The 26981-nt window shown below is 54.0% G+C and overlaps 1 protein-coding gene across 1 annotated transcript in view; it reads left to right on the forward strand.

The window, feature by feature from the left end:
* Positions 1-26981, forward strand: part of PCCA (propionyl-CoA carboxylase subunit alpha) — a 275284-nt gene that overhangs the window by 193613 nt on the left and 54690 nt on the right. Inside the window, exon 20 of the mRNA XM_055119924.1 lies at positions 21324-21422. Within this exon, the coding sequence (XP_054975899.1) occupies positions 21324-21422 (99 nt within the window). The remainder of the gene's footprint in view (positions 1-21323; positions 21423-26981) is intronic.

The following is a 26981-nucleotide window of genomic DNA, read 5'->3' on the forward strand; positions in this document are numbered from 1 at the left end:
CAAACGCCCTCCCGCTGTGCTATCGCTCCAGCCCCCTGAACTCATTTCTATGAATGAGGGGCAAGAAAGTGAGTCGGTGGGGCCAGAGCAATAGGACAGCAGGTATAGGGTGTTGCCTTGTACATGGCTGACCCAGGTTTGACCCCCGGCATCCCGTATGGTCCCCCCGAGCACCGCCAGGACTAATTCCTGAGTGCAGAGCCAGAGTAACCCCTGAGCATCGCCGGGTGTGACCCAAAAAAGCCAAAAAAAAAAAAAAAAGAAAAAAGAAAGAAAGTGAGATGGCTGGGAACGGCCAGGGGGCCCGGGTCGTCTGGGTATTACTAGAGTCCAGAGTTTCCCTCAAGATGCAGCGTTTCCTTTTTCTCCCGCCCTGCGTGACTTGGTCAACGTGGGTAGCCAGGAGAGGGTACAAGAGTGAAAAGGAGACAGACACAAGAAGAAAGAGACAGACACAGACAGACACAAGAATGGGAGCAAGCTCCAACTTCATTTCTCCTAAGCTAGGCTTTTATAATTGATTATCTGAGGAAGTGGGCAGAATGGGAGAACAGCAAAGAATGCAAACGTTTAACGAAACTGGATGTGGGCCCCGATGGCAGTTTCTCTGGGCATTGTTCTGCAGCCTTCCCCAAGAAGCGGTTGTTCCTTAGTTACAGGTCAGTTTGTGCTGACATATTGGTTCCCGGGCATAGGTTTCTGGCTGTTCCCAGGCATTGGTTCCCGGCACTTTCTCTCTCTGGGACTTTATTCCCGAAGAGGAAACTGTGACACAAGCTTGTCATTTGCGTCTAACTTGGTGTTTTAAGCCTCCTGGAGAGCAGATGCAGATTGAAAAGTCAAGATTTAAATATGGGCCATTTGGGGCGTGGCTCTAGAATTTACTTGGCGGCAGTGTTTGCTCTCAGCGGGTGTTTGACCTACCGGCAAGGTGATGGCTTAACACAGCGGCTGTTGCTCCGTTCTGTTACCTGTAAGTGCTGTTTCCCCATGTGGCGTTTGGTTGTGGTGAGGAAGGAGGGCAAGGGAAACAGCCGGGGGTGAAACTCGTGCGGCTGGCACCAGTGGGACAAGGAAGGTCTCTGCTCAGCCTCTGAAACTCCGGGTTTCTGGAAAAGTGACGTCCCTGTATCTCTAATGACACAGGACCAGCTTCCTGAGTGGAGGGGGCGATTGTTTTAAGGACTGTGGTGCATCTGTTGCCAGAACTCAAAGCTACTCAGGACTGGAGTGATAGCACAGCAGGTAGGGCATTTGCCTTGCATGCAGCCAACCAGGGTTCAATTCCTCCGTCCCTCTCAGAGAGCCCAGCAAGCTACCGAGAGTATCCCACCCGCATGGCAGAGCCTGGCAAACTCCCCGTGTCGTATTCCATATGCCAAAAACAGTAACAACAAGTCTCACAATGGAGACGGTACTGGTGCCCGCTCGAGCAAACCGATGAACTAACAGGACGACAGTGCTCCAGTGCTACTCAAAGCAAGTAGGAAGCAAGAGAACCAGTGGGGCGGGGTGGGTGTATTATCTCCCCTTAATTGATCAGAGATCGAAGAGAGAGAAGCTGCTTCATCTGCTTTGCCGGCTGTGGGGGCGTTCGTCACCCTTGAGCCAAGACTTGATGGTAAATCAGGGCTGGAGGGCGAGTCGGGTCCACTGGCTCCCGACCTCCTGCACCCACATACGGCGCGAGGGTCCCCGCGGCCCACGCCGTTCCCCGCCTTGCCCGTGAGGGTAGCGCCGCAACTTGAAAGGACGCGGCAGCGCACACACAGAATCATGCTGGCGAACCAGGAGGGTTTCCTCGCCACCGTCCTGTTATCTATCATTTGCTTATTCAAGCATGCAGGACTCTAACACGGGGAGGTAATTTTGCTTCGATTTCTTGATTTGAATTGTTCTCCGATTTGGCACCGGGTGGAAAAAAGGGGGAAAAATCATATTGAAAGCATTGTTCCGCTAATGAAGTTGCTTGTCCTTTTTGGTGCCAAATTTGGCAGGTAAAATTACCATTTATTCTGCTTTGCTAGAGCTGGAGAATAGGCTGTTGGGGAAAAGTAGCAATTTAAGTAATGACACAAGATAGATCCAGCGTGCCGCAGTATATGCATCACCCATACTTTCAGATATTGACATGCAATTTTTATTTCCCTTTAGTAATGCTGTTGTCTGTAACCACTGTCTTAATGTTAGCAGCTTTCATTAGCTGCAGGCAATTTGCTTCAATTGTGAAATTTTAAAAAACGCCACGTTGCTGTTAATTATAACAAGCCAAAGCAGAGCATTTGATTGGAGGAGAAATGAAGAATGTACTTTGTTTTGGACATTTCAAAAGTGTTCACGCTTTGTAACTAGGAGTAAGTGTTTAACATTTATAAAGTAAAGATGAAATATGTATGTTAATTGGGCTGGAGCGATAACACAGCGGGTAGGACGTTTGCCTTGCAGGCGGATGACCCGGGTTCGATTCCTCTACCCCTCTCGGAGAGCCCGGCAGGCTACCGAGAATATCCCACCCACACGGCAGAGCCTGGCAAGCTACCCATGACGTATTCAACATGCCCAAAACAGTCACAACAAGTCTCACAATGGAGATGTTACTGGTGCCCGCTCGAGCAAATTGATGAGCAAGGGGACGGCAGTGCTACGGTGATATATGTTAACTAAATGTGGAGTCTCCGCGATTCCTCCCGTGTAGAATATATACTTTGCTCTCTCAGATATGCTTGAATTTTTCACCTGAAAATTTAGGGAAAGATTTTAATCAAAATCATGTTGCACAATTAGAAGTATTTTATTAAAGTATAAGCAGTATCTTAAAAAGTACATTTTAAAATCACATTAAATGCATAAATTTTAGTACTTGCGAAAGTATGAAATAAACACAGCATTTACTAAATTTCTTATTGGTTAGATATTTTTCCATAGTTACAAAACACCAAGCTAAAAACAAAAATCTTAATCGGGTTGAGTGAAAGATTAGCAGGGAAGGTGTTTGCACGTGGCTGACCTGGGTTCGATCCCCAGCGTCCCTATGGTCCTCTGAGCACCGCCAGGAGTAATTCCTGAGTGCGGAGCCAGAAGTAACCCCTGAGCATCGCCAGGGATGGCCCCCAAACAAGCAAACAAACAAAATCGCTGGTGTTCTTTAGTTCTCTAGTTTATATTCTCTAGTTTACAACCTCCGTAAAGAAGTCCTTTGCAGAAACCAATTTGAACGCCGTCAGTGAATCAGGAAACTTGTAAGCTATTCGCACAAAAAGCCGTCGCCGTCTCATGTGGCCGAGCCCAGTGACCACACGTCCCCTCGCTCCTGGGCAGCGGCCTCTCTGTTGATCACAGCCCCGAGGCTCCCGCCGCAATTGACACTAATTGGCGTGGTGGTTGGCAGTGCCATCAGCAAGTCGGGCTGAATGGTTGAATGGGCCGAGAGAGCATGAATGATAATCAGCATCTTCCTGTGCATCTTGAGTTGCTCTCGTGACCCGGACTAACAGGACCCCCCGTCCACCACCACCACGGCCTCACCCTCCGGCGGGGGGGCGGGGGGAAGCTGACAGCCTCATGGGCAGCTGTGCCCATGCGCGGCCCCGGCCGCTGTCCAGGGGCCCTCCGCAGCGCCAAGTCCTGCCCACCCACCTCTTGGGGCTCACGGCCCCTGAGCCTGAGTGTAAGTGTGAGACCCAGGCGGGCCACGGACACTGCGGCCCAGTTAGTGATGGTTGGCGGCTTGCGGGCTCACAGTGCGTGGGTGTTGGTTTGTGGGGGGCCACACCTGGCAATGCGCAGGGCTTCCTCCTGGCTCTGAGCCCAGAGCCACTCCTGGGGCTGCTGGGGGACCACTTGGGATGCTGGAGATCCACCCCGGGTCGGTGGTGTGCGTGGGAAGCGCCCCCTCCCCCCGCTGTACTTTCTCCCAGGCCCCCTGGGGCGTCCTTTCAAGCTAAACTTTAGAGCAGGTATTGGCAGGCGGGCGACACCTCGGCTCACAGGACTGAGTGGGCCTGGCCTGCAGGAGGCCGGGGTCCTGTCCCTGCCCCCTGAACACCAGCGGTGACCCCTGAGCACCGAGTGGGGAGTAGGCCCTGGGCATCATTGGGTGTGGCCCCCATGCTAAAGAAGAAATAAGTATCCCAGGCGTTGGATGGGCTCCTTGCACGTCTGAGGCCCTGGGTTTAGTTCCTTGCTCGTGAGGCGCACGCGCGCGTGCGCGCGCGCACACACACACACGCTCCTGATTACTTCCCGAGGAACCCATGAGAAGTCTAGTGTGGCTTTATTTTGCAAGGTGTGTGTGGGGTGTCACACTCAGCAGAGCTCGGGGCTCCTCCTGGCTGAGCCCAGGGACCCCGGGGGTGTCTGGGACTGAGCCGGGGCGGCTGCCCACAAGGCTCCATCCTTCTCCCCGGCCCGTCTCTCGGGCCCGCTGCCCACCCTCCGGCTGTGAGTCCGCGTGGGCCGAGGGCAGAGCAGCCCGGCGTGTCCAGGCCCCGGCAGTGGGGCTGTGAGCGCCCCTGGCTGTCTGCCTGCTTCCAGCTCTCGGGCTCCCTCTGTGCCCGGCTTGGTGCCCCCACCCGCCCCACCACGGGCCCGGCCAGTTCTGTCCAGACCTCCCTTTCCTGCCCCCAAGACGCATCACGGGAGATCTCCACGGCCCACCAGCCTGTGGAAGAGGGTTTCTGGGCCCCGTGGATTCTTCTCATTCTAGAGACTCTGCCTTAGAGACAGGGAGTGACTCTGGGTGGCGGGGAGCGGGCTTCTAGGTCCTCAGGTGTGAGTTGTTTTTTGTGTTTTTGTTTTTGTTTGTGGCCCACACCCGGCGGATTTACTCCTGGCACTGGGCTCAGGGCTCTCTCCTGGTGGGCTCAGGGGTCTGTACGGGATCTGGGGGGTTGAGCCTGCATTGACCACGTGCAAGGCAAGCACTTTGCCCACCGTGCTGTTCTCCGGACCGACGTTTGTGCCTGTTCTCAAAACCATAGATGTGGATTTCAGCTACTATGAAAAAATTATGGAGGTTTCTCAAAAAGTAAGAATAGGAATGTTATTAGAGCTGTTTAGTTTACTTCTAAGTAGTTATCTGAAGAATATAAAACTACTAATTCAAAGACAAAAAAAAACATAGATGTGGAGAAGCAGCCTTCATACATGTGTTTAGGGGTGTATGTGTGTGTGTGTGTTTATGTGTGTGCGTGTGTGTTAATGATGACACTAGCAGTACTCCCCGTAAAGAAGACTTAGCCTCAGTTTGGGGAGGGTTTGCCCGTGTGAGTTGCTGAGTCAGGAAGCCCCTTGTCTTCTCTTTGGGGGCAGCAAGGGGCGTACATGGGCCAGACTCTGGGGTGCCTGGGGACCACTCCCAGCTCTGTGCTTGGGGTTCACTTCTGCAAGTGCTCGGGGACCTTGCGGTGTCTGGGATTGAACCTGGGCCTCCTGCATGCAGCCAGGTGCTCGAGTCCTCCCAGTCCCTCTTCCACTCTCTCTCTCCCTCTCTCTCTCTCTCCCTCTCTCTCTCCCTCTCCCTCCCTCCCTCTCTCTCTCTCGTCTCTCTCTCTCTCTCTTTCTCTGTCTGACCCCCTTGTGTTGTTATTTCTGTGAGGTTTTGTGGTGGTTCCTTCCACACCTCCTTAATCATTTAGAATAGTCTGTGTTTCTTTTTTTTTTTTTTTAAGAGTTGGTGGTAGAGGGCTTAAGGTACTAGCCTCACAGCCCGCTGACCCTGGTTTCAATCCTGGGCATCACCCCACATGGTAAGCCCTGAGCACTGAGCTAGGAGTCAACACTGAGCACCCCAAGGTGTGCCCCCTAAAATAAAATGAATACTGGTCAAATATATTCATCACTGTAGATGGATTCTTAGTATTTCTAGACTGAATAGTTGCCCCAATAACAACTAGAGTTTCTTTTAAGGGGAGCACTGGGCTCAGGCTAGAAGAGTTTATACTGGCCAAGGGTCAGAAGTAGGCTGAGCGGGAGGTGACAAGTGCCTCACTGCCTGTCCTATCTCTGACCCCGCTACTAGCACTTGTTAAAGCCTTGTCATGTACCAACACTGTTCTTTTTTCCGTGGGGGTGGGAACCTGGGGGTGCTCAGGGCTTACTCCCGACTGTGCTCAGGAATCGCTCCTGGTGGTGCTCAGGGGACCGTATGGAACATCAGGGACCAAACCCAGGTCGGCCACGTGCAAGGCAGACACCCTTCCTGCTGTGCTTTCCCCCTGGCTCCCGTAAGACTGTCCTGAGGGCTTGGCTTCTCCATCCTCCCAAACGTAGAGGTTTTGGTGTTCTTTTTTTTTTTTTTTTTTTTTTTTTCTTTTTGGGTCCCACCCGGCAATGCACAGGGGTTACTCCTGGCTCTGCACTCAGGAATTACCCCTGGCGGTGCTCCGGGGACTATATGGGATGCTGGGAATCGAACCCAGGTTGGCCGCATGCAAGGCAAATGCCCTACCCACTGTGCTATCACTCCAGCCCCGCAAACGTAGAGGTTTTGCACGGAAAGTAATACAGGGACGGATGCGTGCCTTGAACCGTGGTTTGAAGAGGAAGCTGTACGTTCAGCTGATGCCGCATCCTCAGGCTCCCTTCCAGGTGTGCGAGATGAGAAGGCGGGAAGGCAGCTGCCGTGGGTCCTCCCGGGGAAGCTCATTTACCTGGAGTTTATTCCTTAAGTCGCTATAATTTACAGTATTATCTGTCGAGAGTGACCTTATCACACCAATCCAAAAGGTACAACTATTATAATTAAACTGTGGGCAACATAATGTAGGGTTTCCAAAAAAAAAAAAAAAACACCAGTGAACTATCCCACTGAAATGAAAGTTGTTACTGATCAATTAATGAGGTGATAATTAAACAGACAGTAATCAACCTGGCTGATTGGAGATCAGTCTCTAAAATTTGTTTGTGCAATTCACATCTTTGGTGGTAGATTTAATTACATTTATAACACATGCATATTTAATATAATCTTTATTGACACATGAGCTGTTCTTCATGTTATGTCTTAATTTCTCTTGATGTTGTTGTCATTACCGCGTGAGGGAAAAGACCGTTTCCAAGGTGGCCATCGTGAAGAAGGCGCCTGTGACAGATGACAGTGTCCTTGCTTCCGGGAAGCAGGCTGTCCACCTCCCTCTGGACGGGCCCCACGGAGCATCACTTTATTTTGGAATATTGAAGTCCTTTACCGAGCAGAAGGTAGCATAAAGACTGCTCCGCCCCCCACTTTTTGTGTGTGTTGTTTTTTTGTTTGTTTTTGTTTTTTGGATCACACCTGGTGATGCATAGGGGTTGCTCCTGGCTCATGCACTCAGGAATTACTCTTGGTGGTGCTCAGGGGACCATATGGGATGCTGGGAAGCAAACCTGCGTCAGCCCCATGCAAGGCAAATGCCCTACCCGCTGTACTATTGCTCCAGCCCCTGCTAACCCTTTTTATATTATTTTAGGATATAATACAACATGGGGTCGGAGGGAAAGAGAGGGAGAGAGACAGTACGACGGGAAAGGTTCTTCTTCCCTCGCATGTGTCCGATCCGGGTTGGTTTCCACACCCTGTACAGTCCCTTGAGCCTGCCAGGAGTGAGCCCTGAGCACAGAGCCGGGAGTAAGCCCTGAGCACCGACAGCTGTGGCCCCCAAACAAAAAATCACAATGCTGTTAGTAGTTACTTACTAAAATGTTGAGCATTAATCACAGAACAGAAATGTTTTGATTTAGTCTTGGTTTTGTGGGGGGCACAGCTTGGTGCTCAGGGCTCATTCCTGGTGGTGCTCAGGGGACCATGTGGTGCCGGGGGTTGGGGGGGACTCGGGGCCTCCCCGACGCGGGGCCTGTGCTGGGCCCTGTGAGCTCCGTGCCCCCCAGACAGGAAATGTGGGATTTCTTTCTGTCATGCTTCTCCTGAGAAGTTAATGTTGAAACAAGAAATAAATGTTGAAACAAGTGAAGTGATTAGATCTTTTAATTTATAGGGTGTGTGTATGTGTGTGTGTGTGTGTGTGTGTGTGCCTGCGCGTGCGTGTGCGCGCGTGTCTGAGTACTTGTTATCAGCATCTGAACATTTAGGATCTTTTAGAAACTATACTCACATTTCAGTACTGAGCAGCATGAAGTTTTCTTTTGGGTCTCCAAGTGGTGCTGCGGAGGCCCAGGGACGCCACTGGAGGTTCTCGACCCAGTGGACCGTGAGCCAGTGGCGGGTCCCAAGGATGTGAAGCTCTCAGCCCGGGGGTCCGGGTTAACCGGCTGAGAACCCTTCCGCCCTCCCCAGAGGAGCTGTGTCTTGAACCAAACTTATTTGGGATTGTTTAGTTATTTGTTTCTGGGCCACACCTTCCTCCTGGCTCTGAGTGCAGGGACCACTCCTGGTGGGGCTCGGGGGACCGTGTGGGGGGGTCCCGTATGCAAGGCAAGCACCTCCCCGCTGCCTTGTCGCTCTGGCCCCACGAGCAGCACTTTTGTGGGTCTCAGTGAGCCCTGACTGGGTGGTGGGCCCCGGCTCAGCTGCTGATGGTGCGCTGGCTCCTGGGGTCGACACAGTCTAATCGATACACGTTTAATAATTTGGTACATCGGGCCGGAGTGATCGGACAGCGGGGAGGGCGTTTGCCTTGCACGCGGCCGACCCAAGTTCGATCCCCGGCATCCCGTATGATCCCCTGAGCACCGCCAGGAGTGATTCCTGAGTGCAGGGCCAGGAGTAACCCCTGAGCATCGCCAGGTGTGAACCAAAAAGCCTCCCCCCACCCATTTTTTTTCTTAGCATAGTTAAATATGAAGAGAAAAGAATCAGTGAACTTCTGCGTGTCCAGGGCGGACCGCTATGGAGGTACAAACGGGCGCGGCCAGTGTCTCCAGTGCCTTAGTGTGTGCATGCTGCCCCTTCGCTCTGCTTGGACACGCAGGATTACCGTGTGGGAACTGCAGGATAAACGCTTGCATAAGTTCTGGCCATAACTGTCTTCTCAGAAGGACTGGGCGGAGCCGGGAGCCCAGTTGGCGTGTATCTCTCACGTGTTCCAGCCTGATTCAATCAGAAAACCTCAGAATCTTTTCCACTTTGGGGTTATTTTTGAAATTTTTTCAATCGGGCCGCACCTGGCGGTACCTGGGCCCATGGCCACGCCTGGCAGAGTTCAGGCCGGTGGCCAGCGGATGGATGCCCCGGGGACTGAGCCAGCATCCTGGCAGCCGCCACTGGTGCTGTGAGGAGAGGTCACTGCTGGGGACGGGCTGGCCTCCGGCCTGCTGGCTGGAGTGTGACCTGCCCCTTGACTTTCCTTCCTTGACCCCAAAGTGCCTCTGCGTGTGTGTGTGTGTGTGGTGGGGGGAGGGGTGCTGGCCCACAGCCATCTCTGCTCGGGGGCCACTCCTGGGGTAACACTTAGGGGTGACCCTTGGGGTGCGGGGGATCGAACCTAGATCTGCCACATGCAAAGCCGGCACCTCAGCCTTTCCACTCTCTCTGCGGGGCCCACAGTGTCTGGCTTTTTGTTTGTTTTTCTTTGTGGAGGGCAGTGCTCAGGGACCCCGTCTGATAGGACTCAGGGGGACCCTATGTGGCTAATGGTCCTGTGAACCCCAGGTTGGCCACGTGCAGCGCAAGTGCCCTACTCACTGTACGATCTCTCCAGCCCCTGACGGATTGTTTTTAAGACGGACAGTGAAAGCCTCTTAAAGAGGTGGGCGTTCATTAACCCCTTTTTTTTTTTTTTTTTTTTTTTTTTTGCTTTTTGGGTCATACCTGGCGATGCACAGGGGTTACTCCTGGCTCTGTACTCAGGAATCACCCCTGGCAGTGCTCAGGGGACCATATGGGGCGGTGCTCAGGGGACCATATGGGATGCTGGGAATCGAACCCGGTCGGCCGCATGCAAGGCAAATGCCCTACCCGCTGTGCTATGGCTCCAGCCCCCATTAATCCTTTCTGAGAATTAATTGATTGGCGAGTCAGCTCTGATCATTTTGCCCTTCGTATCATTTTTTGTTTAGCGATGGAACCAAGATAGAAGATCAGGGTCTTTTTTAAAAAAAAAATAGAAAATAGAATGCCGAAGGCACCCCCACATTCACGACAGAAAGGACGGGCCTGCATGGAGAATCAGGGACCTCTCGTGAACCTCTCTCCTCCCAGCTTTTATTATTTTTGGAAATGCTTTTTGGCAGATAGCTTTGTTTTGTAAGTTTTCCATTCCTAATAATGAAAACGATGCCCCAGCAGGGGCGGGGGGGCGTCGGGGCTGCGTTTCGCCCCGGCCGTGGGGTATCCCGAAGGAAGGCCCTTTTTTGTTTTTGATGGTAAAGGATGTAAGTAATCTCTCTACAGTGCCAAATCAATGGAGGGCGCGCACTTTCTTTTTCCCTCGTGATTACGTAGGTAGGAAAATTGGATGTTCCAAACAACTCGTGGAAAATTGTTCCACAGCAACGTTGTTTTGTACTGTGGACACAGTTCCAGCTTTTTAATGGAAAACAAAGTCACAGGTAGATCATTCACTGTCAGAAAGAGAGAGACAGGAACGAAGCCTTGGCTTTGAATGGTTTCAAGCATCCAGTAGATGTCAAGGGTGTAAAATACTTGACAGGTGATGTTCACGAAGCTGGCGTCTCACTCCGCTGGGGGAAGAGATAGCGTGTGTTGGGAGGATTTCCATGACCTCCACCCACGGTAGCCTTGCTCTGGTGAGCTCAGACTTAGCATGTCAGTGCTCTGCGCTACACAGACTTTCCGAAGGAAGGAGAGTGGGGTGACGGCAGCATCCTCGCACCCGGCCTGCCAGCTCTCTCCAGCCTGGCCATGGCATCCTTCAGTTCTCCCATGGAGAGATTCTCTTTTGGGGCTGGAGCGATAGCACAGCGGGGAGGGTGTTTGCCTTGCACGTGGCCGACCCGGGTTCGATTCCCAGCATCCCATATGGTTCCCTGAGCACCGCCAGGGGTGATTCCTGAGTGCAGAGCCAGGAGTAACCCCTGTGCATTGCCGGGTGTGACCCCCAAAAAAGCAAAAAAAATATAAAAAAAGAAATTCTCTTTTGAGACTCATGGACTCTTTGAATTCATGGCACCACACCTGCCGAGCAGGTTCCAGAGGAAAGAGGGGCCAGAGAGATAGTGCAGTGGTTAGGGCAAGGGCCCTCGTCTTGCACCCAGCTGACCCAGGTGCGATGCTCAGCACCCCAAGTGGTCTCCCGAGCCCCGCCAGCCGTGATCCCTGAGCACCGTCGCTATGACCCAGTCCTTTCCCCTGCAAAGAGGAGGGAAGGCTTGTGACCTTCCAGAACCATCTTCCAGCAGCCAGGTCCCAGGGGAAGGGAAGCCCCGGAAGCCGGTGGGCGCAGGGTGTCGCCTGGTCTCTGGCACAGGAGAGACGCCTCGGCGGGTGAAGGATGGACTTGGGGGGCGCACTTGCCTTTCACGGATGGGGCACATGCACGGTGTGAGACCTGGGGTCCCATCCTCAGGACTGCACCGCGCCAGCGTCCTGCTGTGGCCCGGCTGTCCCCACAGGGAGACCACGGCTCACCACCTCAGGGCCTGGGGATGCAGGTGGAGCAGCCGGGTGAGGTAGCGGCACAGGGAGACGGGGCGGGGAGAGCAGGCGGCCCACCCCCTCCCCCAGGCCTGTCTGGGCAGGGGAAAGAGGGGCCCAGAGAGACGGTCCAGGGTAGGGTGCTGCCTCATCTTCGAGTGACCCGGCCGTGATTGCCGACGGGCCCCCCCCCCCCCGGGGCCCCCTGAACCACCACCAGGAGTGATCTCGGAGCACAGAGCCGGGAGTCAGCCCTGAGCGTCACCGGGTGTGGCCCACGAGCTGGAAAAGGAAAGAAAAGAGGAAAAGGGGGGGTGACCCGAGAGACTGTGGGTTAGGACGGGAGAAGTTGCCAGCACTCCGCACTTGAGGCCTCTGTGCGCTCAGACGAAGGACACGGCACGTGACGCTTGGATCAAGCAGAGACGGGGAGGCTTGGGGCTTTTTGTTGCGTCTGTTTTATCTCCACAGCCCGCAGTGCCCAGCGCCTCCTTGGGGGTCAGTTCTGGGAGCTGTCGAGGGCAGAGCGGGTGCTAAAGCCTGCGCCCCTTCCAGCCTCTCCATTGTCTCTGCAGCCCTGCTTCCTTCCTTCCTTCCTTCCTTCCTTCCTTCCTTCCTTCCTTCCTTCCTTCCTTCCTTCCTTCCTTCCTTCCTTCCTTCCTTCCTTTCGTCTTTCTTTCTTTCTTTCTTTTTTTTTTTTTGGTTTTTGGGTCACACCTGGCGATGCACAGGGGTTACTCCTGGCTCTTCACTCAGGAATTACCCCTGGCGGTGCTCAGGGGACCATATAGGATGCTGGGATTAGAACCCGGGTCGGCCGCGTGCAAGGCAAACGCCCTGTCTGCTGTGCTATCGCTCCAGCCCCTCTTTCTTTCTTTATTCATTTATTTTTTAGTTTTTGGGCCACACCAGCGATACTCAGGGGTTGCTCCTGGCGGTGCTTGGGGGACCATATGGAATGCCGGGAATCGAACCCAGGTCGGCTGCGTACAAGGCAAACGCCCTCCCCGCTGTACTATCGCTCCAGCCCCCCTTTTTTCCCAAGTTTTAAGATTGCTTAAAATATTTTAGTACTTTCCTAGTCCTAGAACATTTCTAGTATATCGTTTCTCCTGAAAATCATGAGATTTTATTTATTTACGCTCCGGAGTCTTATGTCATTTGTCATCCTACTTTGGAGGTATTTATTTATTTTGTGGGGCACACTGGCGGTGTTCAGGGCTGACTCCTGGTCCTGTGCTCAGGGATCACTCCCTGCAGTGCTCAGGGGCCCAGATGGGGTGCCGAGGACCGAACCCAGAGGGCTGCATGCGAGGCAAACACCCTTTCTCTGGCCGATGGAGGTGTTTTTCTTTTCCGCCACACCGGATTAGACTTGATTTATTGGCTTTCATTGTCTGATTAAGGGGGGGAAAGTGTAAAAAACACAAAAGGTGTGTGGGTAGAGCAGAATCCCTTTCCAGTCCTGGGATTTGCCTCATCAGAAATTAGCTGTCTGAGAGTATCCTGAATGAAGGGCGCTTCACGCAGACCGTGGGAGTTTAGTCCTGGGCCTCCTTCCCAAACAAGGACGTGGCTGAGGCAAGAGACAGTCATGTATTATTAAATTAAGTGCCGCAGATGGAAATCAGTAAATTTATAACCCGAGAAATCGAAATAAGGATTACCCTACTCATCAACATGAGGTTTGTTGTTGTTGTTGTTGTTGTTGTTGTTGTTTTTCTTTTTGGGTCACACCCAGCAATGCAACAGGGATCACTCCTGGCTCTGCACTCAGGAATTACCCCTGGCGGTGCCCAGGGGACCCTATGGGATGCTGGGAATCGAACCCAGGTTGGCCGCATGCAAGGCAAACTCCCTCCCCGCTGTGCTACCGCTCCAGCCCCTCAACATGAGATTTTAAAGCCACAGCCACCGTCATGGAGTGTTTCAGTGGAAGGTCTCCCTCGGTCTAGCCCGAGTCCCATGACAGGGTTCACGTGGCACACACACTTTTCTCTGTTGACTTTGGAATAGTCAGAGGCACGGGCCGGAGCAGGGCTCTGTGGGGGTGGAGCCAGCCTGCCTTCCACAGCCCCCCTTCTCGGCCCTGCCCGCCCCCTGGCGTGGCTGCGTGAAAGCACTCACGGGTAGGGCTGCCTTCTTACCGGCCAGACACATGTACTTCTCCCTGTGAAATGCGTGTTCCTTGTTTTCCTGAGGCTTGGAGAGAGAGGATCTCTCTCCATATCAGCGTGGAGAGAGATCCTCCCGCTTAAGAGAAGGGGTGCTTAGTTGTTGTTTTTCTTTCTTTTTGTATCACACCTGGCGATGCACAGGGGTAGCTCCTGGCTCTGCCATCAGGAATTACTCCAGGCGGTGCTCGGGGGACCATATGGGATGCTGGGAATCGAACCCGGGTTGGCCACGTGCAAGGCAAACACCCTCCCCGCTGTGCTATCGCTCCACCCTGGGGTGCTGGTTCTTCTAGGCTCCGTCTGGCTGCATTCCCGTAACACCCTCTGAGGACAGAGTGAACCGGGATGAGCGGAGATGCTGCTGTCCTTCCTTATCTTGCTTAGGGACCACGTGGGGTGCCGGGGGTGGAGGCTGGGTTGGCTGTATGCAAGGCCAGGGATGCCATCCAGCTCCAGTCAGTGGTGTTCTGGGGCAATGTTGCTCTTGCAATATTGGGACTTACCTGAGCTATTTCTTGTTTATGCATGACTTTTTTTTTCTTTTTGCCAAAAATACCCATGTAATTATTTCTTTGGACTGGAACGATTGCACAGCGGGTAGGGCGTTTGCCTTGCAGCACACAGCCGACCCGGGATCGAATCCTCCGCCCCTCTCAGAGAGCCTGGCAAGCTACCGAGAGTATCCCGCCCACACGGCAGAGCCTGGCAAGCTACCTGTGGTGTATTCGATATGCCAAAAACAGTAGCAACAAGTCTCACAATGGAGACGTTACAATGGTGCCCGCTTGAGCACATCAATGAACAACGGGACAACAGTGCTACAGTACAGTGCTAATTATTTCTTTTTCGTTTGTTTTGTTTTGTTTTGCTTTGGGGCCATACCCGGCTGTGCCCAGGGGGACTCCTGACTCTGTACTCAGGGATCACTGCTGGCAGACTCAGGGAACCTTTTAGGGTGTTAGGGATGGAGCACCCTTTTTGGGTGCTGGTCATGTGCAAGGCAAACACGTTACCCACTGTGCTATCTCTCTGGCCCCTCTTTATTCTTAAAGTTTTATGGACATCATTAATCTATAAATTGTTTTTATTTATAACATTTTGCACCATCGGTTTTTTTTTTTTTTGCGGAGGATTTCTTTTTGATTGAATGTCACATAGAAAATCATATTGGTAGAAAAAAAATTAGTGACTCCTATGCAGTGATGTAAAGAAAAAGATAAAAGTGCCTGTCCTGGAGGCAGGCGTGAGGGATGGGGGGTGTCAGGAGGGAAACTGACATTGATGGAGGGAAGTGGACACTGGTGAAGGGGTGACGGGGTGAAGGGATTGGTGTTGGAATACTGTGTGCCTGGAACTCAATCATGAATAACTACCACGGAGAGTGGTAGATTAATACTCGTGTGTGTGTGTGTGTGTGTGTGTGTGACTGAACCCTCACACATACAGGACAAGTATTCTGCCACTGAGCCACATATCTGGGTTGTAGATGCATATTTTTTTTAAATCAATCTATTTTTGGGGGGCTGGAGTGATAGCAAGCACAGTGGGTAGGGCATTTGCCTTGCATGCAGCCAACCCGGGTTCGATTCCCAGCATCCCATATGGTCTCCTGAGCACCACCAGGAGTAATTCCTGAGTGTTTGCACCATCTTTTTAATTTTCTTTTTGGGTCACACCTGGCGATGCACAGGGGTTACTCCTGGCTTTGCACTCAGAAATTACTCCTGGCAGTACTCAAGGAATCATATGGGATGCTGGGAATCGAACCCAGGTCAGCCGCGTGTAAGGCAAACGCCCTTCCCACTGTGCTATCAATCCAGCCCCCACCCCACCATATTTTTTAATTTGCACTTCTTGTAAATTAAAAGTCTCCCTGGAGATGCCATATTGCTTGGACATCATTTCTCTTACCTGTGCCTTGTTTTTGTTTTGTTGGTCTTTGCCATTGTGTCTGATATGATTTCTCTTCATCCTTCCTTTTTCAGTCACATTTATTCTATTTTTCAGGTGCTTCTTGAGTGATTTTTATCTCTCTACTGTTGTTTTTCCCTTCATTTCCTCCCCCCTTTGAGTTCCATCAGCTTGGTTTTCATTTCCTTCTGTTGTAGTAGAATCTCTTCTTTGAACCTTTGTTTTTCTTCTCTGAGCTCTTTTTTCTTTTTTTTAAGGGGGGGTCACATTTCCGACGGCGCTCTTTGAGACTCAGGAGAACTATTTATCTGAACGTTTCCTGTTTATCTCTTAGGAGTTCTTATATGCTCTTAGTCTAGTTTTTTCATCTTATTTATTTATGTACTTTTTTAAGCTTTGTGCAGAAGGTCGTCCTGCTGCTTTTTCCCTGCGGTGGGAGATGCAGTTGGCGGGGCTTGGGGAGGAGCGGGGCAGCTGGAGCTCTTCCTTGTCAGAGCCGTGGTCCCCGTACCCTCTCCCCAGACCCTCCCTTCCTTTGAGGGAGATTCTGCTGCCCGTCAGTCTCCGGCACTGCAAAGGTCGGGTGGTTCTCCGTGTCAGGCTCTCGGTGCCGGGCCAGTGCGAGCTGACTTCCCGCGTCCGAGAGCTCCGTTAGTCACCCTAGGCCCAGGCATGGGGTGTAAACGGTGTCTCTGACCTAGAAGCAGGAACTCTTCCATTTGGTCACACCACCTTTCTGGGAAACTGTTCTGTTCTTTGGGGGGGGGGGGCAGGGCCACTCAGTGGTGCTGCTCCCGGCTTAGTGCTCAAGGACCACTCTCTGCAGTGCTCAGGGGACCATGCAGTGCCTGGGGCTGGACCTGAGGCTCCTGCATGCAGAGCCTCTGCTCTCAACCCGGGAACTCCCCCCTACCCCCCTCCGCCCCCATAAACGTCCCCCACAGCTACTTCCTCCCGACCTGTGACTTAGCTCTCCTTCGAGCTGCCTTGTCTGAAAACCGAAGTTTGCAGTTTGGTCGCACCTGATTTGTCTTATGTTTTTGCCATGTATGACTCATGCATTTTTTAAAAATACTTTTTTATTGAATCACTGTAAGATAGACCCTTGCAAAGCTGTTCATGGTTGGGTTTCAGTTACACAGTGTTCCAGCACCCACCCCTCCACCAGGGTACATGTCCCAGCACCAGTGTCCCCAGGTTCCCTCCCATCACCCCCCACCCCCACCTCCCTGCCTGCCTCTATGGCAGGGACTTCTCTCTCTCTCTCTCTCTCTCTCTCTCTCTCTCTCTCTCTCTCTCTCTCTCCCCCTCCTTTATTTTTCTTTTTGGGTCACACCTAGAGATGCTCGGGGATCACTCCTGGCTCTGCACTCAGGAATCACCCCTGGCGGTGCTCAGGGGACCCTATGGGATGCTGGGAATCAAACCCGGGTCGGCTACGTGCACGGCAAATGCCCTACCCACTGCGCTATTGCTCCAAACCCCCGAGCTTTGGTTTTGCGTGGGGAGAGGGCCTCAGTGCTCGCTCCCTGAAGAGCTTGGTCGGGGGAGAGAGGGGGCGACCGTGTGGTTCCAGGAATCGAACTCAGATCTGCTCAGGGTGGAGCATGAGCCCCACCTGGGCCGGTGCTGAGCTTTCATCAACTTGAGTGTCTTTGAGTAGGGGCCATTCCCGGTGCTGGCACGGGCAGGGGCCGGGGGCCAAAGGGATGGGGTTCCCAGCCTGGCACGTGCCTGGCGAGCCCCTCGCACTCTCTCCCGCTGCCCGAGTTGAGCTTTGCTCCGCTGTGCGGCAATGCCAGGGTCTCTTCGTGGGAGGCGGTGCCTGGCGGTGCTCGCAGCCCCCTCTGCTCTGTGCTGGGAGGGGCGGACTTGGGGGGTCGCGAGGTCAGGGCTTCTGGGAGCCCGCGCGCAGCCCTTTGAGGCACCTCTCCGGCCCAGAAAATTATTACAATTAAAAATTACTGCCGTTGAGGAGCTGGAGAAACAGTCCAGGGCTTGTAAAGATGCTTGAGTGCCCGGCACACGGCTGACTCGGGTTCGATCCCCAGTGCCCCATGTGGTCCCCTGGGCCCCACCAGGAGTGAACCCTGAGCACAGAGGTAGGAATGAGCTCTGAGCACCGCCAGGGATAGTCCCCCACTGAAAAGTAAATAAAATGATATTACTGTCCAGGTGCCCCGGGGCTGCTGGCCAGCGGACTCTGTTTTCCGTCTTCTTCCTGTCTTGGCGCTCCCCGGGGAAGTCCGCCAGACGCTCTCTCCCGCCTTGTTCTCCTCATGGCCGTGCGTTTCTTCCCCGTTTCCTGAGCCCCCGGCGCAAGGGGAAGTCTGAAAGCCAAGGGCCCCGCGCTCTCTGATTTGCTTATTTTCCAAAATTGGTCTTGCTGTCGTGTTTCCTTTGCTCGTGTACGTGGATCTCAGGGTGAGCGCGTCCGTTTCTCCCAAAGGAGAGAGAGCCTGTTGGGAGGTGGATTGGGATCACATGGAACCCATCGGTCCGTCGGAAAGCGACTTACTAGCTCTGACTCTTCCGACCCACGGGCGTGATCAGCACACGGCCCCGTTGTAGGGACTGGGACTCCCCGTTCAAAGCGCTCCCTTCATAGTGCTCGGAACCAAGAGGTCCACACTGGGTGGTGCCAGAGGGTAAGCCCAGGGCCTCTCGTGTGGCCGACGTGGGTTCTACCCCGGGACCCCTCGCCTCAGCCTGTTGCTCTTCTTAAATTCTGTAAGTCATTCTGCAGGTCTTAAGTTTCTCACCAAAGTGCTGCTTCTGAGTTTTCTTTTGGGGGCCACACCCAGTGGTGTTCAGGGCTCCGTGCTCAGGGGTCCCGCCTGGTGGGGCGGGGAGGGGGCCCTATGGGACGCTGGGGATGGAGCTTGGTTTGATGATCGTGTGCAAGGCAAGTGCCCTACGCGTGCTGCACTATGGCTTCAGCGCCCCTGGGTCACGGCCGGCGATGTACAGGAGTTAACCTGACTCTGCTCTCAGGGACCACTCCTGGGGTGCTCGGGGCATCACATGGGATGCTGGAATTAAACCCGGGACGTTCGCCTGTCAGGCAAACACCCAGCCTGCTGCACTTTCTTTCCGACTGATTTTTGAAAAAAGGAAGAACCTCCTTTTCTTGTTCACCATTTTTTTTTTTTTGGGTCACACCTGTGATGCACAGGGGTTTTTCCTGGCTCTGCACTCAGGAATTACTCCTGGTGGTGCTCAGGGGACCATACAGGATGCTGGGAATCGAACCCAGGTCGGCCACGTGCAAGGCAAACGCCCTCCCCGCTGTGCCATTGCTCCGGCCCCTCTCATTCACCTTTTTAATCCCTGGAGACAGAATTCACACACTACACAGTTGACTCACTTGGGAAAAGGGGACCCCCGGGTGGTTTCTGGAATATTCCCAGACCCTGCTCAGCCTGCAGACAGCAGAGCTGCCCCTGTCCCACCAGACAGTTCCCCTTAGCTGTTTGTAACGTCTCCTGTCCCTGGGGCCCCAGCTCTAGGTTGCCGGCCCTGCGTGTCCTTCCCGCCTCTGCACAGCGCTGGTACCGGGATGAAGGCTCTCGCCCTCCAGATGGCCAGCCCAGTCCCCTGAGCACTGCCAGGGCCTCTCCTGAGCAGTGGCCCCTGGGCACCGATGGGTGCGGGCGCCCACGGCCTTTTAAAAAATACCTTGTTGGGCTGGAGTGACAGTACAACGGGCAGGGTGTTTCCCCTGCACACAGGTGGACTGGGTGTGTGTCCCCGGTTTCCCATATGGTTCCCCCGAGTACCGCCAGGAGTGACCTCAGAGTATCGCCAGGTATGACCCAAAAAGTCAAAATAAACCAATAAATATAAATGAGTAAGGAAAGAAAGACCTTGTGTGTTGAGAGGCCTTTGAAAAGTCTTTCGCTGTCTGAGGAGGAAGGAGAAAGGGGACCGTGGAGACCCGCCCTGGCTGGCCTCCTGGTGGCCACTCTCTCCTGGGGTCACGGGTTTCCCCTGCGTCACCCGCCACGTGGAGACTCGGCGTGTTAGTCTGGATAACGGAGGCTGTGAGGGTCAGTGTCCACCTGGCCTCTCCAGCAGCTGGAGCTCAGTAAGACGTGGTTTCGGTGACCCCCGGGCAGTGTAGATAGAAGGGAGGCCACCGCGCACGGGCCCCCACACGTGGCACAGGTCCTCTGAGACTTTCAGGGGAAGGGCGGGGCTTGGGTCACGCCCGGCCTTATGCAGATGCTGGGGACTTGAGCCGCGACCAGGCGGGTTGCAAAGCAATGACTCTAACCCCGCACTAGCATCCGGTCCCCGCTCCCGAGAGCTGCCCCCGTAACCAGACACACATCTCCGCTGACAGACTCCAGGACCACACCGCAGGGGAAGATAGTATTCACACATCTTCAGCCAAATGCTCGTGTGACTAGCTGAACACACTTTGCCTTTTTTTTTTCCTCTACGCTTTTAGGGGCACACCCGGCGATGCACAGGGGGCGTTACTCCTGGCTCATGGACTCAGGAATTACTCCTGGTGGTGCTCGGGGGACCATTTGGGACGCTGGGCATTGAACTCGGGTTGGTCGTGTGCGAGGCAAATGCCCTCCCTGCTGTGCTGTCGCTCCAGCCCCACACTTTTCCTTTTTGTCGTTTTGTTGGTGGTGCTTGGGGGCTACTCCTGGCTCTGTGCTCAGGGGACTGTGTGATGCCAGAGGGATCATACCGGGGCCCCTCCATGCAAAGGATGTACTTAATCAGTTGAGCTATTCCTGCTGTCTTGCACGTACAAAATCACAGTGGCCTGCAGCTGCTGGAATAAGTGACTGTCCCAAAAGAATTAGTAGAATTATTCAGGACCTGCTGTCTTCCCTTGGGAACAGCACCCCCAGACACCTCTTAGCCACGACTCTTACTGTAAAACTGCATTTTACTTGAAGGTAGCTTTGCTTGCTTCCTTGCAGCTACTTCCACGTGTGCTTGGAGGTGGAGTATTTTTCTCTTAGGAGTATCTTTCTTTGACTCCTAGCTCTGTGCTCGGGCATCAGTCTTGGTGGGCCCAGGGGACTTTATGGGATACCGGGGACTGGACCCGGGTCTGCCGTGATCCCCTCTGAGCTGGATCGCTCTGGCCCCGGGGGAGAATCTCTTTTAAACGACCACGGTGTCACTTTTGTCTTCACGAATGCCGACCTGTTGCGGGGCGCCTTCTGTGATGGACAGGAGTGTGACAGAGCTTTGCAGAGTTCAGACGGACTTTTAATATTCAACACCCACGAATGCCGCCTAATTAAAGCCTCTGCTTAATTAAGACAACGCCTCGCAGTCCTTCATGAAAATTGAACGCGGGGAAAGTTCCCCCGTGGTCCTTGGAGAGGATATTAGATGCGGGCCCTGTTGCGGGGGTCACGGAGTGTCACCGGAATTCATATGCATTCCTCGTCTAATTGCAGGCGGTGCGGCATGTCCAGATCGGCCTGGCGTACGGGGGCTCCGGGCTCCTCCCTGGATACAGCCTGAAACCCCCGTACCGGGAGGCAGCTGGACCCCAGCCCCGCCCCCCTCCCCAGAGACGCCCATGCACCCCCCCCGCTGGCCCGTCTTTCACGGCGGGGCCGGGGAAACATGACAGGCCTCTTGGAGCCATCTGCTCTGCGGGGCCGCTGCCGACCGCGCCGGTGCTCTGTCTTCCTGCGCGGTAACAGCCCTTTCTGGTGTCACAACAGGTGGAAGTTGACGGGTCGAAGCTGAATGTGACCGGCACGTGGAACCTGGCGTCACCCTTGTTGTCTGTCAGCGTTGATGGCACTCCAAGGACCATCCAGGTAACGGGGCTGACGGTTTCCGGGGGGGGGGGGCCCTGCCAGGTGCCCGGAGCTGCCCTCGGGGGGTGTCGGCGGCAGAGTCGGGAGAAGCTCGTCTGTTCCCTCCGGCTCACGCACTCGGTCATTTTCCTCAGTTTACATCCCGGGTCCTCTTCTGAGGAACCGCGTTCTTCGGGAGGTGCAGGAGGGTTAGAGTCTTTTGTTTCTCTTGTTTGGTTTTGTTTGGGGGGCCACCCCCACGGGTGCTCAGGGCTGACTCCTGGTTCTGTGCTCAGGGATCACTGTGGGCGGGGGTGCTGGGGCGTGTCCTGGGGCGTCCGCGTGCAAGGCAGGCGCCCTGCGGCTGGACCGCGCCATCTCTCCAGCCCCCGGGAGGTTCGAACCTTCCTCTTTGCCATCGAGGAAGCATCCTGTCTGCTTTTCTCAGTGCTCAGCTGGCTGCAGCACAGGCTTCACGCGTGACGCTGGGGGGTCCCGGGTGACTTCTGAGAAGCGGGAGGAGAGAGGCTGCGGCCTCGAGAAGGAAAAGGGACGCTCTCCCTCTCCCGCCGGCCCCCCGGCGCCTGGGAGGTGCGGACTGTGGAGTCTGCGGTGAGCCCCGGCTCAGCACCGACCCGGCCTGCCGTCACGCCAGCCCCCGAGGCCTCGGTCAAGCCACCCCCCATGTCCACTTGTTCTGACCAGCCGAGTCGAACCCCACCAACTGATTTCTCAGGGAGCCGCGGACTCAGGCTGGAGCTGGGAATCGCCGTGTCGGAAAGTCCGTCCCAGGCCTTACCCAGACCTTCCTCTCGGGAAGGATTTCAGGAGGAGACGCGCAGTGAAGGGGAACAAATCTACTGGGAAATGAAGGGAAGGAGGGCGGGGGGGAGGGAAGGGACGACACGTGCCCCTCTCCGGGGTGGAGGGGCCCAGTGCCGTGCTCGGGGGAAGGCTGAGTGGATGTTCTCTACACCGCCTTCATCACAGGTCCTTCCACAAGGAGCGGCTGACGGGGCAGTTCCCGGGGAGAGGCTTCCATCTCCCGGGCGGCCCGCCTTGCTGTGCTGTGCCCTCCCCGCGCCTCTCTGAAGGCCTCCGTGCCTTCCTGCTGCCTCAGCTTTCAGACACGCCCAGTACCCATGGCCAGGGTCCCCTTCCTCCTGCCTGCAGCACATGCAAGAGCCCCAGGTCGGACCCCGCTTCTCACAGGTGGTGGCCCCCAAGAGCAACCACAGGAAATGCCCCCCATGAGTACCACAGGATGTGATCCCCATGAGCATCATGGGAAGTGCTCCCTAAGAGCATCACGGGAAGTGCTCCCCCACATGCAATACCCTGGCGGCTTTCCCCCCCTTACCGTGATTCAGTGTCATGACGGGTCTTGCCCTGTAAGATACCACTGACTTTGCATGCAACTGAACAGATGTGGTTTAATACAGTTGTAAAGAGTCAGTGGACGGGGGCTGGAGCGAGAGCACAGCAGGGAGGGCGTTTGCCTTGCACGCAGCCCACCCGGGTTCGATTCCCAGTATCCCATAGAGTCCCTAAGCACCGCCAGGGTAATTCCTGAGTGCATGAGCCAGGAGTAGTCCCTGAGCATCGCCGGATACGACCCAAACAACAACAACAACAACAATCAGTGGGCTGCTCTGTCCCCAGGCCCAGGCTGCCTGTGTTCTCTGGGGAGGGTGTCGGAGCTGGGTGGTGTCTTCTGGAAAACCCAGTTCCTCTGTGGGTTGGCTGTGGATCCTCAGCTGAATCAGCTGCCCTGTCAGCACCCCCCCTGGCCCCCGTTCCAGCCTCCTGGTTCCCACCAGCTGTTGTGGGTGGGGGCAGAGGACGGGCGCGTCACGACCGGGCCTGACCCCTTGGCTGCCTGTGTCTCAGCCACGAGGAAGAGTGGTGTTCCTGGGGCTGGAGCAGCTGTTCAGCTGGGGTTCCATCCCCAGCACCCACACGTTCCCCAAGCACTGCCGGGTGTGTTCCTGCACAAGAGCCAAGCCCAACACAAAGGATGAGTTCACTCTCCTGGGGCCCAGGGTTCTACGTTGTTGGGGCACATGCTTAGTCCGTGTCGACCTGGGTTTGGTCCCCAGAGCACCTCAGCCCGAGCAGCTGGGCTTGGTCCCCAGCATGGCGGGCCTGGGTGGCACGCATCCTCGGCCCTCACATTGAACCACCCGCTCAGTCGGCTCAGAACCAGCCAGAGGGCCCCAGGGTCTTGGGAACCCCCCTCCCCTCAGAACAAAAGTCCCCTTCCTTTGGGCCAGGGATAGGGCTGAGCGGTAGACAGTCACCTTGTATGTGCAATGCCCTGGGTTCGATTCCCAATGTCACACGCCCCTAATTATTCTTCTGGTTCTTTCATTTTCTCTTGAGGTAGCAGGTGGGAGATTTCTGGTTTGTCCCACCAGGAAGAACAGGCCCGGTGTTGTATTTAAGGCTAGGTGGTCCCTCGCACGCCGCATTATTGCTGGCATTCTGCTGCCTATGAAAGAAAACAGTTAATAATCTTCGTGGGATTAGGTGCTGAAGGCTTAGGGGGGGTGTCGGAAAGGAGTCCCCAGTCATTCAGTCAAATCCAATTATTCACGTTGTCTGGGCGCGTTCCTGGTTTGCGTAGGTAAGACCTCATGAGCTGCGTGTCATCCATTAATTTCTTCTGCACTAAATTGTATTTTGGCATGTGCCATCATTTGGATAATGAATTTCATAGGTTATTAACTTTCTTTAATTAATCTAAATTACCTGTTTCAACTTTGATTTGACCTTGAATTCCCACAGCCTTGCTGAGTGTCTGGCACATGGACAGTATCAGTAATAGGACAGAAGGGTGGATGGATGGATGGATGGATGGATGGATGGATGGATGGGTGGGTGGATGGATGGGTGGGTGGATGGAGAGCCCTCTTGCATGTTGTGATCTCAGAAATTAACTTTGTCTTATATACACATTGAGGATTTCATTTCCCTTTTTTCTGTGCCTTCATTCCTTCAAGCATTGTTTATTTATTTATTTATTTGATTGAGTCACCGTGAGGTACAGTTACGAGGCTGATCATGGGTGGGTTTCAGTCATACAGTGTTCCAACACCCACCCCTCTACCAGTGTATCTGTCCCACCACCAGTGTCCCCAGTTTCCCTCCCAGGCGCCGTGTAACAGCTTTCTTAGCTCCTTTGCCATTTCTTCCCCCTCCCCCCACCCCCCACCTTCCAACATTTGAGAAATCTCTGCCTTGTTCGGTAACAGTAACGCGCTGGGCTGTGCCTCTCTGCAGGAGTGGCCCCCAGAGATGCACGGGCGCCCCCGAGCCTGCCACGGAAGTGACCCGCTGAACCGGACATGTTCCTTTCCAACCAAGTTTCCCCCTTCCTCGTCGCCTTTACTGTCGTCCTTTCCCCTGCTCCCCTCTCCCAGGGAGGGGCATGTGCCCAACTGTTCCTGCCGGTGCCCCCTACGGCCGGGTCCTGGGGGGGGGCACAGACAGGTCCCCTTCCTTGCTCGCTCTGAGGCTGCCCAGTGCCCTGTCTCCCCAGCAGGCCACTCAAGGCTCGGTGCTGCTGCCTCCCGTGCCCTCTTGCTCCTGCCCCATCGCTTTCAGCCTTGTTCTGGGCTTCCAGGAGATCCCCGGGACCCCATGGGGTCCCCCTGAGCCCTGGAAGGAGTGATCCCTGAGCACAGAGCCCGGAAGTAAGGCCTGAGCACCACCGGCTATGGCCCCCAAACCGAAAACAAAACAAAACAAAAGAAATTCGAGTCTCTGTGGGAACTGCAGGGAGCGAGCAGCAAAGCATGGACCAGAAGGGACAGAGGCCACCTCCGTCCATGTCACCTGGAGCATCTCAGAGTGTAGAACTGGGGCCGCCAACTCTGAGAACACTGCAAGACGCATCAAGGTTTTCTTGACAGTGTCTTCTGCCAGTCAACCAAGTTTTCCTTGGAGGAAGATGAAACGAGAGTGCTCACATAAGCAGCGTCCACAAGCAGTGCTAGTTATCGAATAGGTCTTAATGGTATAATCTGAAACCCCAACAATGCTTCCTCCTTTGGCGGGGAGGGGCAGTTGGGGTGTCCAGGGGCTACTGACTCTTGTTGAAGATCACTTCTGGTGGTGCTCTGGGGACCGTCTGCACTGTAGGGATTGAGCTGGAGTGATAGTGTAACCCCGACACTATCTCTCTGGGCCTTTTTCTCATTTCTTCTGTGGAAAGACAAGTTCTGAGAGCTGACCCTGTTTTCATCTCTGACACTGTATATGGTTCCCCTGAGCACAGAGCCAGGAGTGACTCCTGATCACAGCCGGGTGTGATCCAAACCGTTCCCTCACCACCTGCCCCTCTGAGCCCCCTACACACACACACACACACACACACACACACACACACACACACACACACACACACACACACACACACACGCACACACACTAAATTCTGATTTCCAGATTACCAGTAAAAAAAAAAAAGTGGTGGAATGAGACAGTATTGTCCAATAGAGATCTGTCATGAGCCTTAATCTCCAACTTAAAATTTTTTAGTTACCACTAAGCGTGTAAGGACAAGTGAAATTAATTTTATGGAACACAGTAGATCCCAAATGTTAGTGTTTCAGCTTGAAGCGGGATCTCAGAGTGTAGAGCTGGGGGTTGGTTCATACGTGTGAGGCAGCACAGACCCCCACACACTGACAGTGATTGGTTTGGGTGTCGGGGGTCCCACTTCTGAGACGCTCGGCCCAGTGCAGGTATTGCTCAGGCGTGCAGGGCCCCTGGGGGCACAGACTGTGGTGCTGGGATTTGAATTTGGGGCCCTAATGTGTAAGGCTGTGCTGCCCCTCTCTGGAACATTCTCCCCGTCCCGACAGTCGTGCTGCCCGTGGTGGGGCAGGGGAAGGCCAGGCAGATCCTTCCTCGCTGTCAAGTTGCTCTTAGCAGGAAAATAGTTTCCCTGCTTCTGTGTTTCAGTTACAAGTAATTGAAGTGAAACCAGGTGAAAATTTTTGTTTTCAGTAGTAAGTCACATTTCAGATTCTAATAAATATGTGTATCCCATGGTGACTGCCTTGGAAAGTTCCAGAACAAAACCTTTTGTAAATCAGTGTTTCCGGGAGGAAAGAAAAGACACATGTGGGTTGTTTTGGTTTTGTTTTTAAAGTGCTCTCCTGCGAGTCAGGCTCAGTTTTGGGTTTCAGTGTTTCAAATTCGAATAGATGAATTAAACCCATTTTTTAGCAGGGAATGATTTTTTTTTTTTTTATCATCTGGTTAACACATTTCTTACCTCCTCATTCAGCACCTTAAAAAAAAAAAAGTGGAATGATGGGCCAGAGCGATAGTACAGTCGGTAGGACGTTTGCCATCACACGGTTGACCCAGGTTTGGTCCCTGACCTTCCACATGGTCCTCCAAGCCCACCAGGGGTGATCCCTGAGTGTAGAGCCAAGAGTAAGCCCTGAGCACTTCCAGCTGCGGCCCTAAAACCAAATAATAATAATAATAATAATAATAATAAGAAGAAGAAGAAGAAGAAGAAAAAGAAGAAGAAGAAGAAGAAGAAGAAGAAGAAAATGTAGAGTG

This window comes from Sorex araneus, chromosome 1, assembly GCF_027595985.1.
Source record: "Sorex araneus isolate mSorAra2 chromosome 1, mSorAra2.pri, whole genome shotgun sequence".
Lineage (NCBI taxonomy): Eukaryota > Metazoa > Chordata > Mammalia > Eulipotyphla > Soricidae > Sorex > Sorex araneus.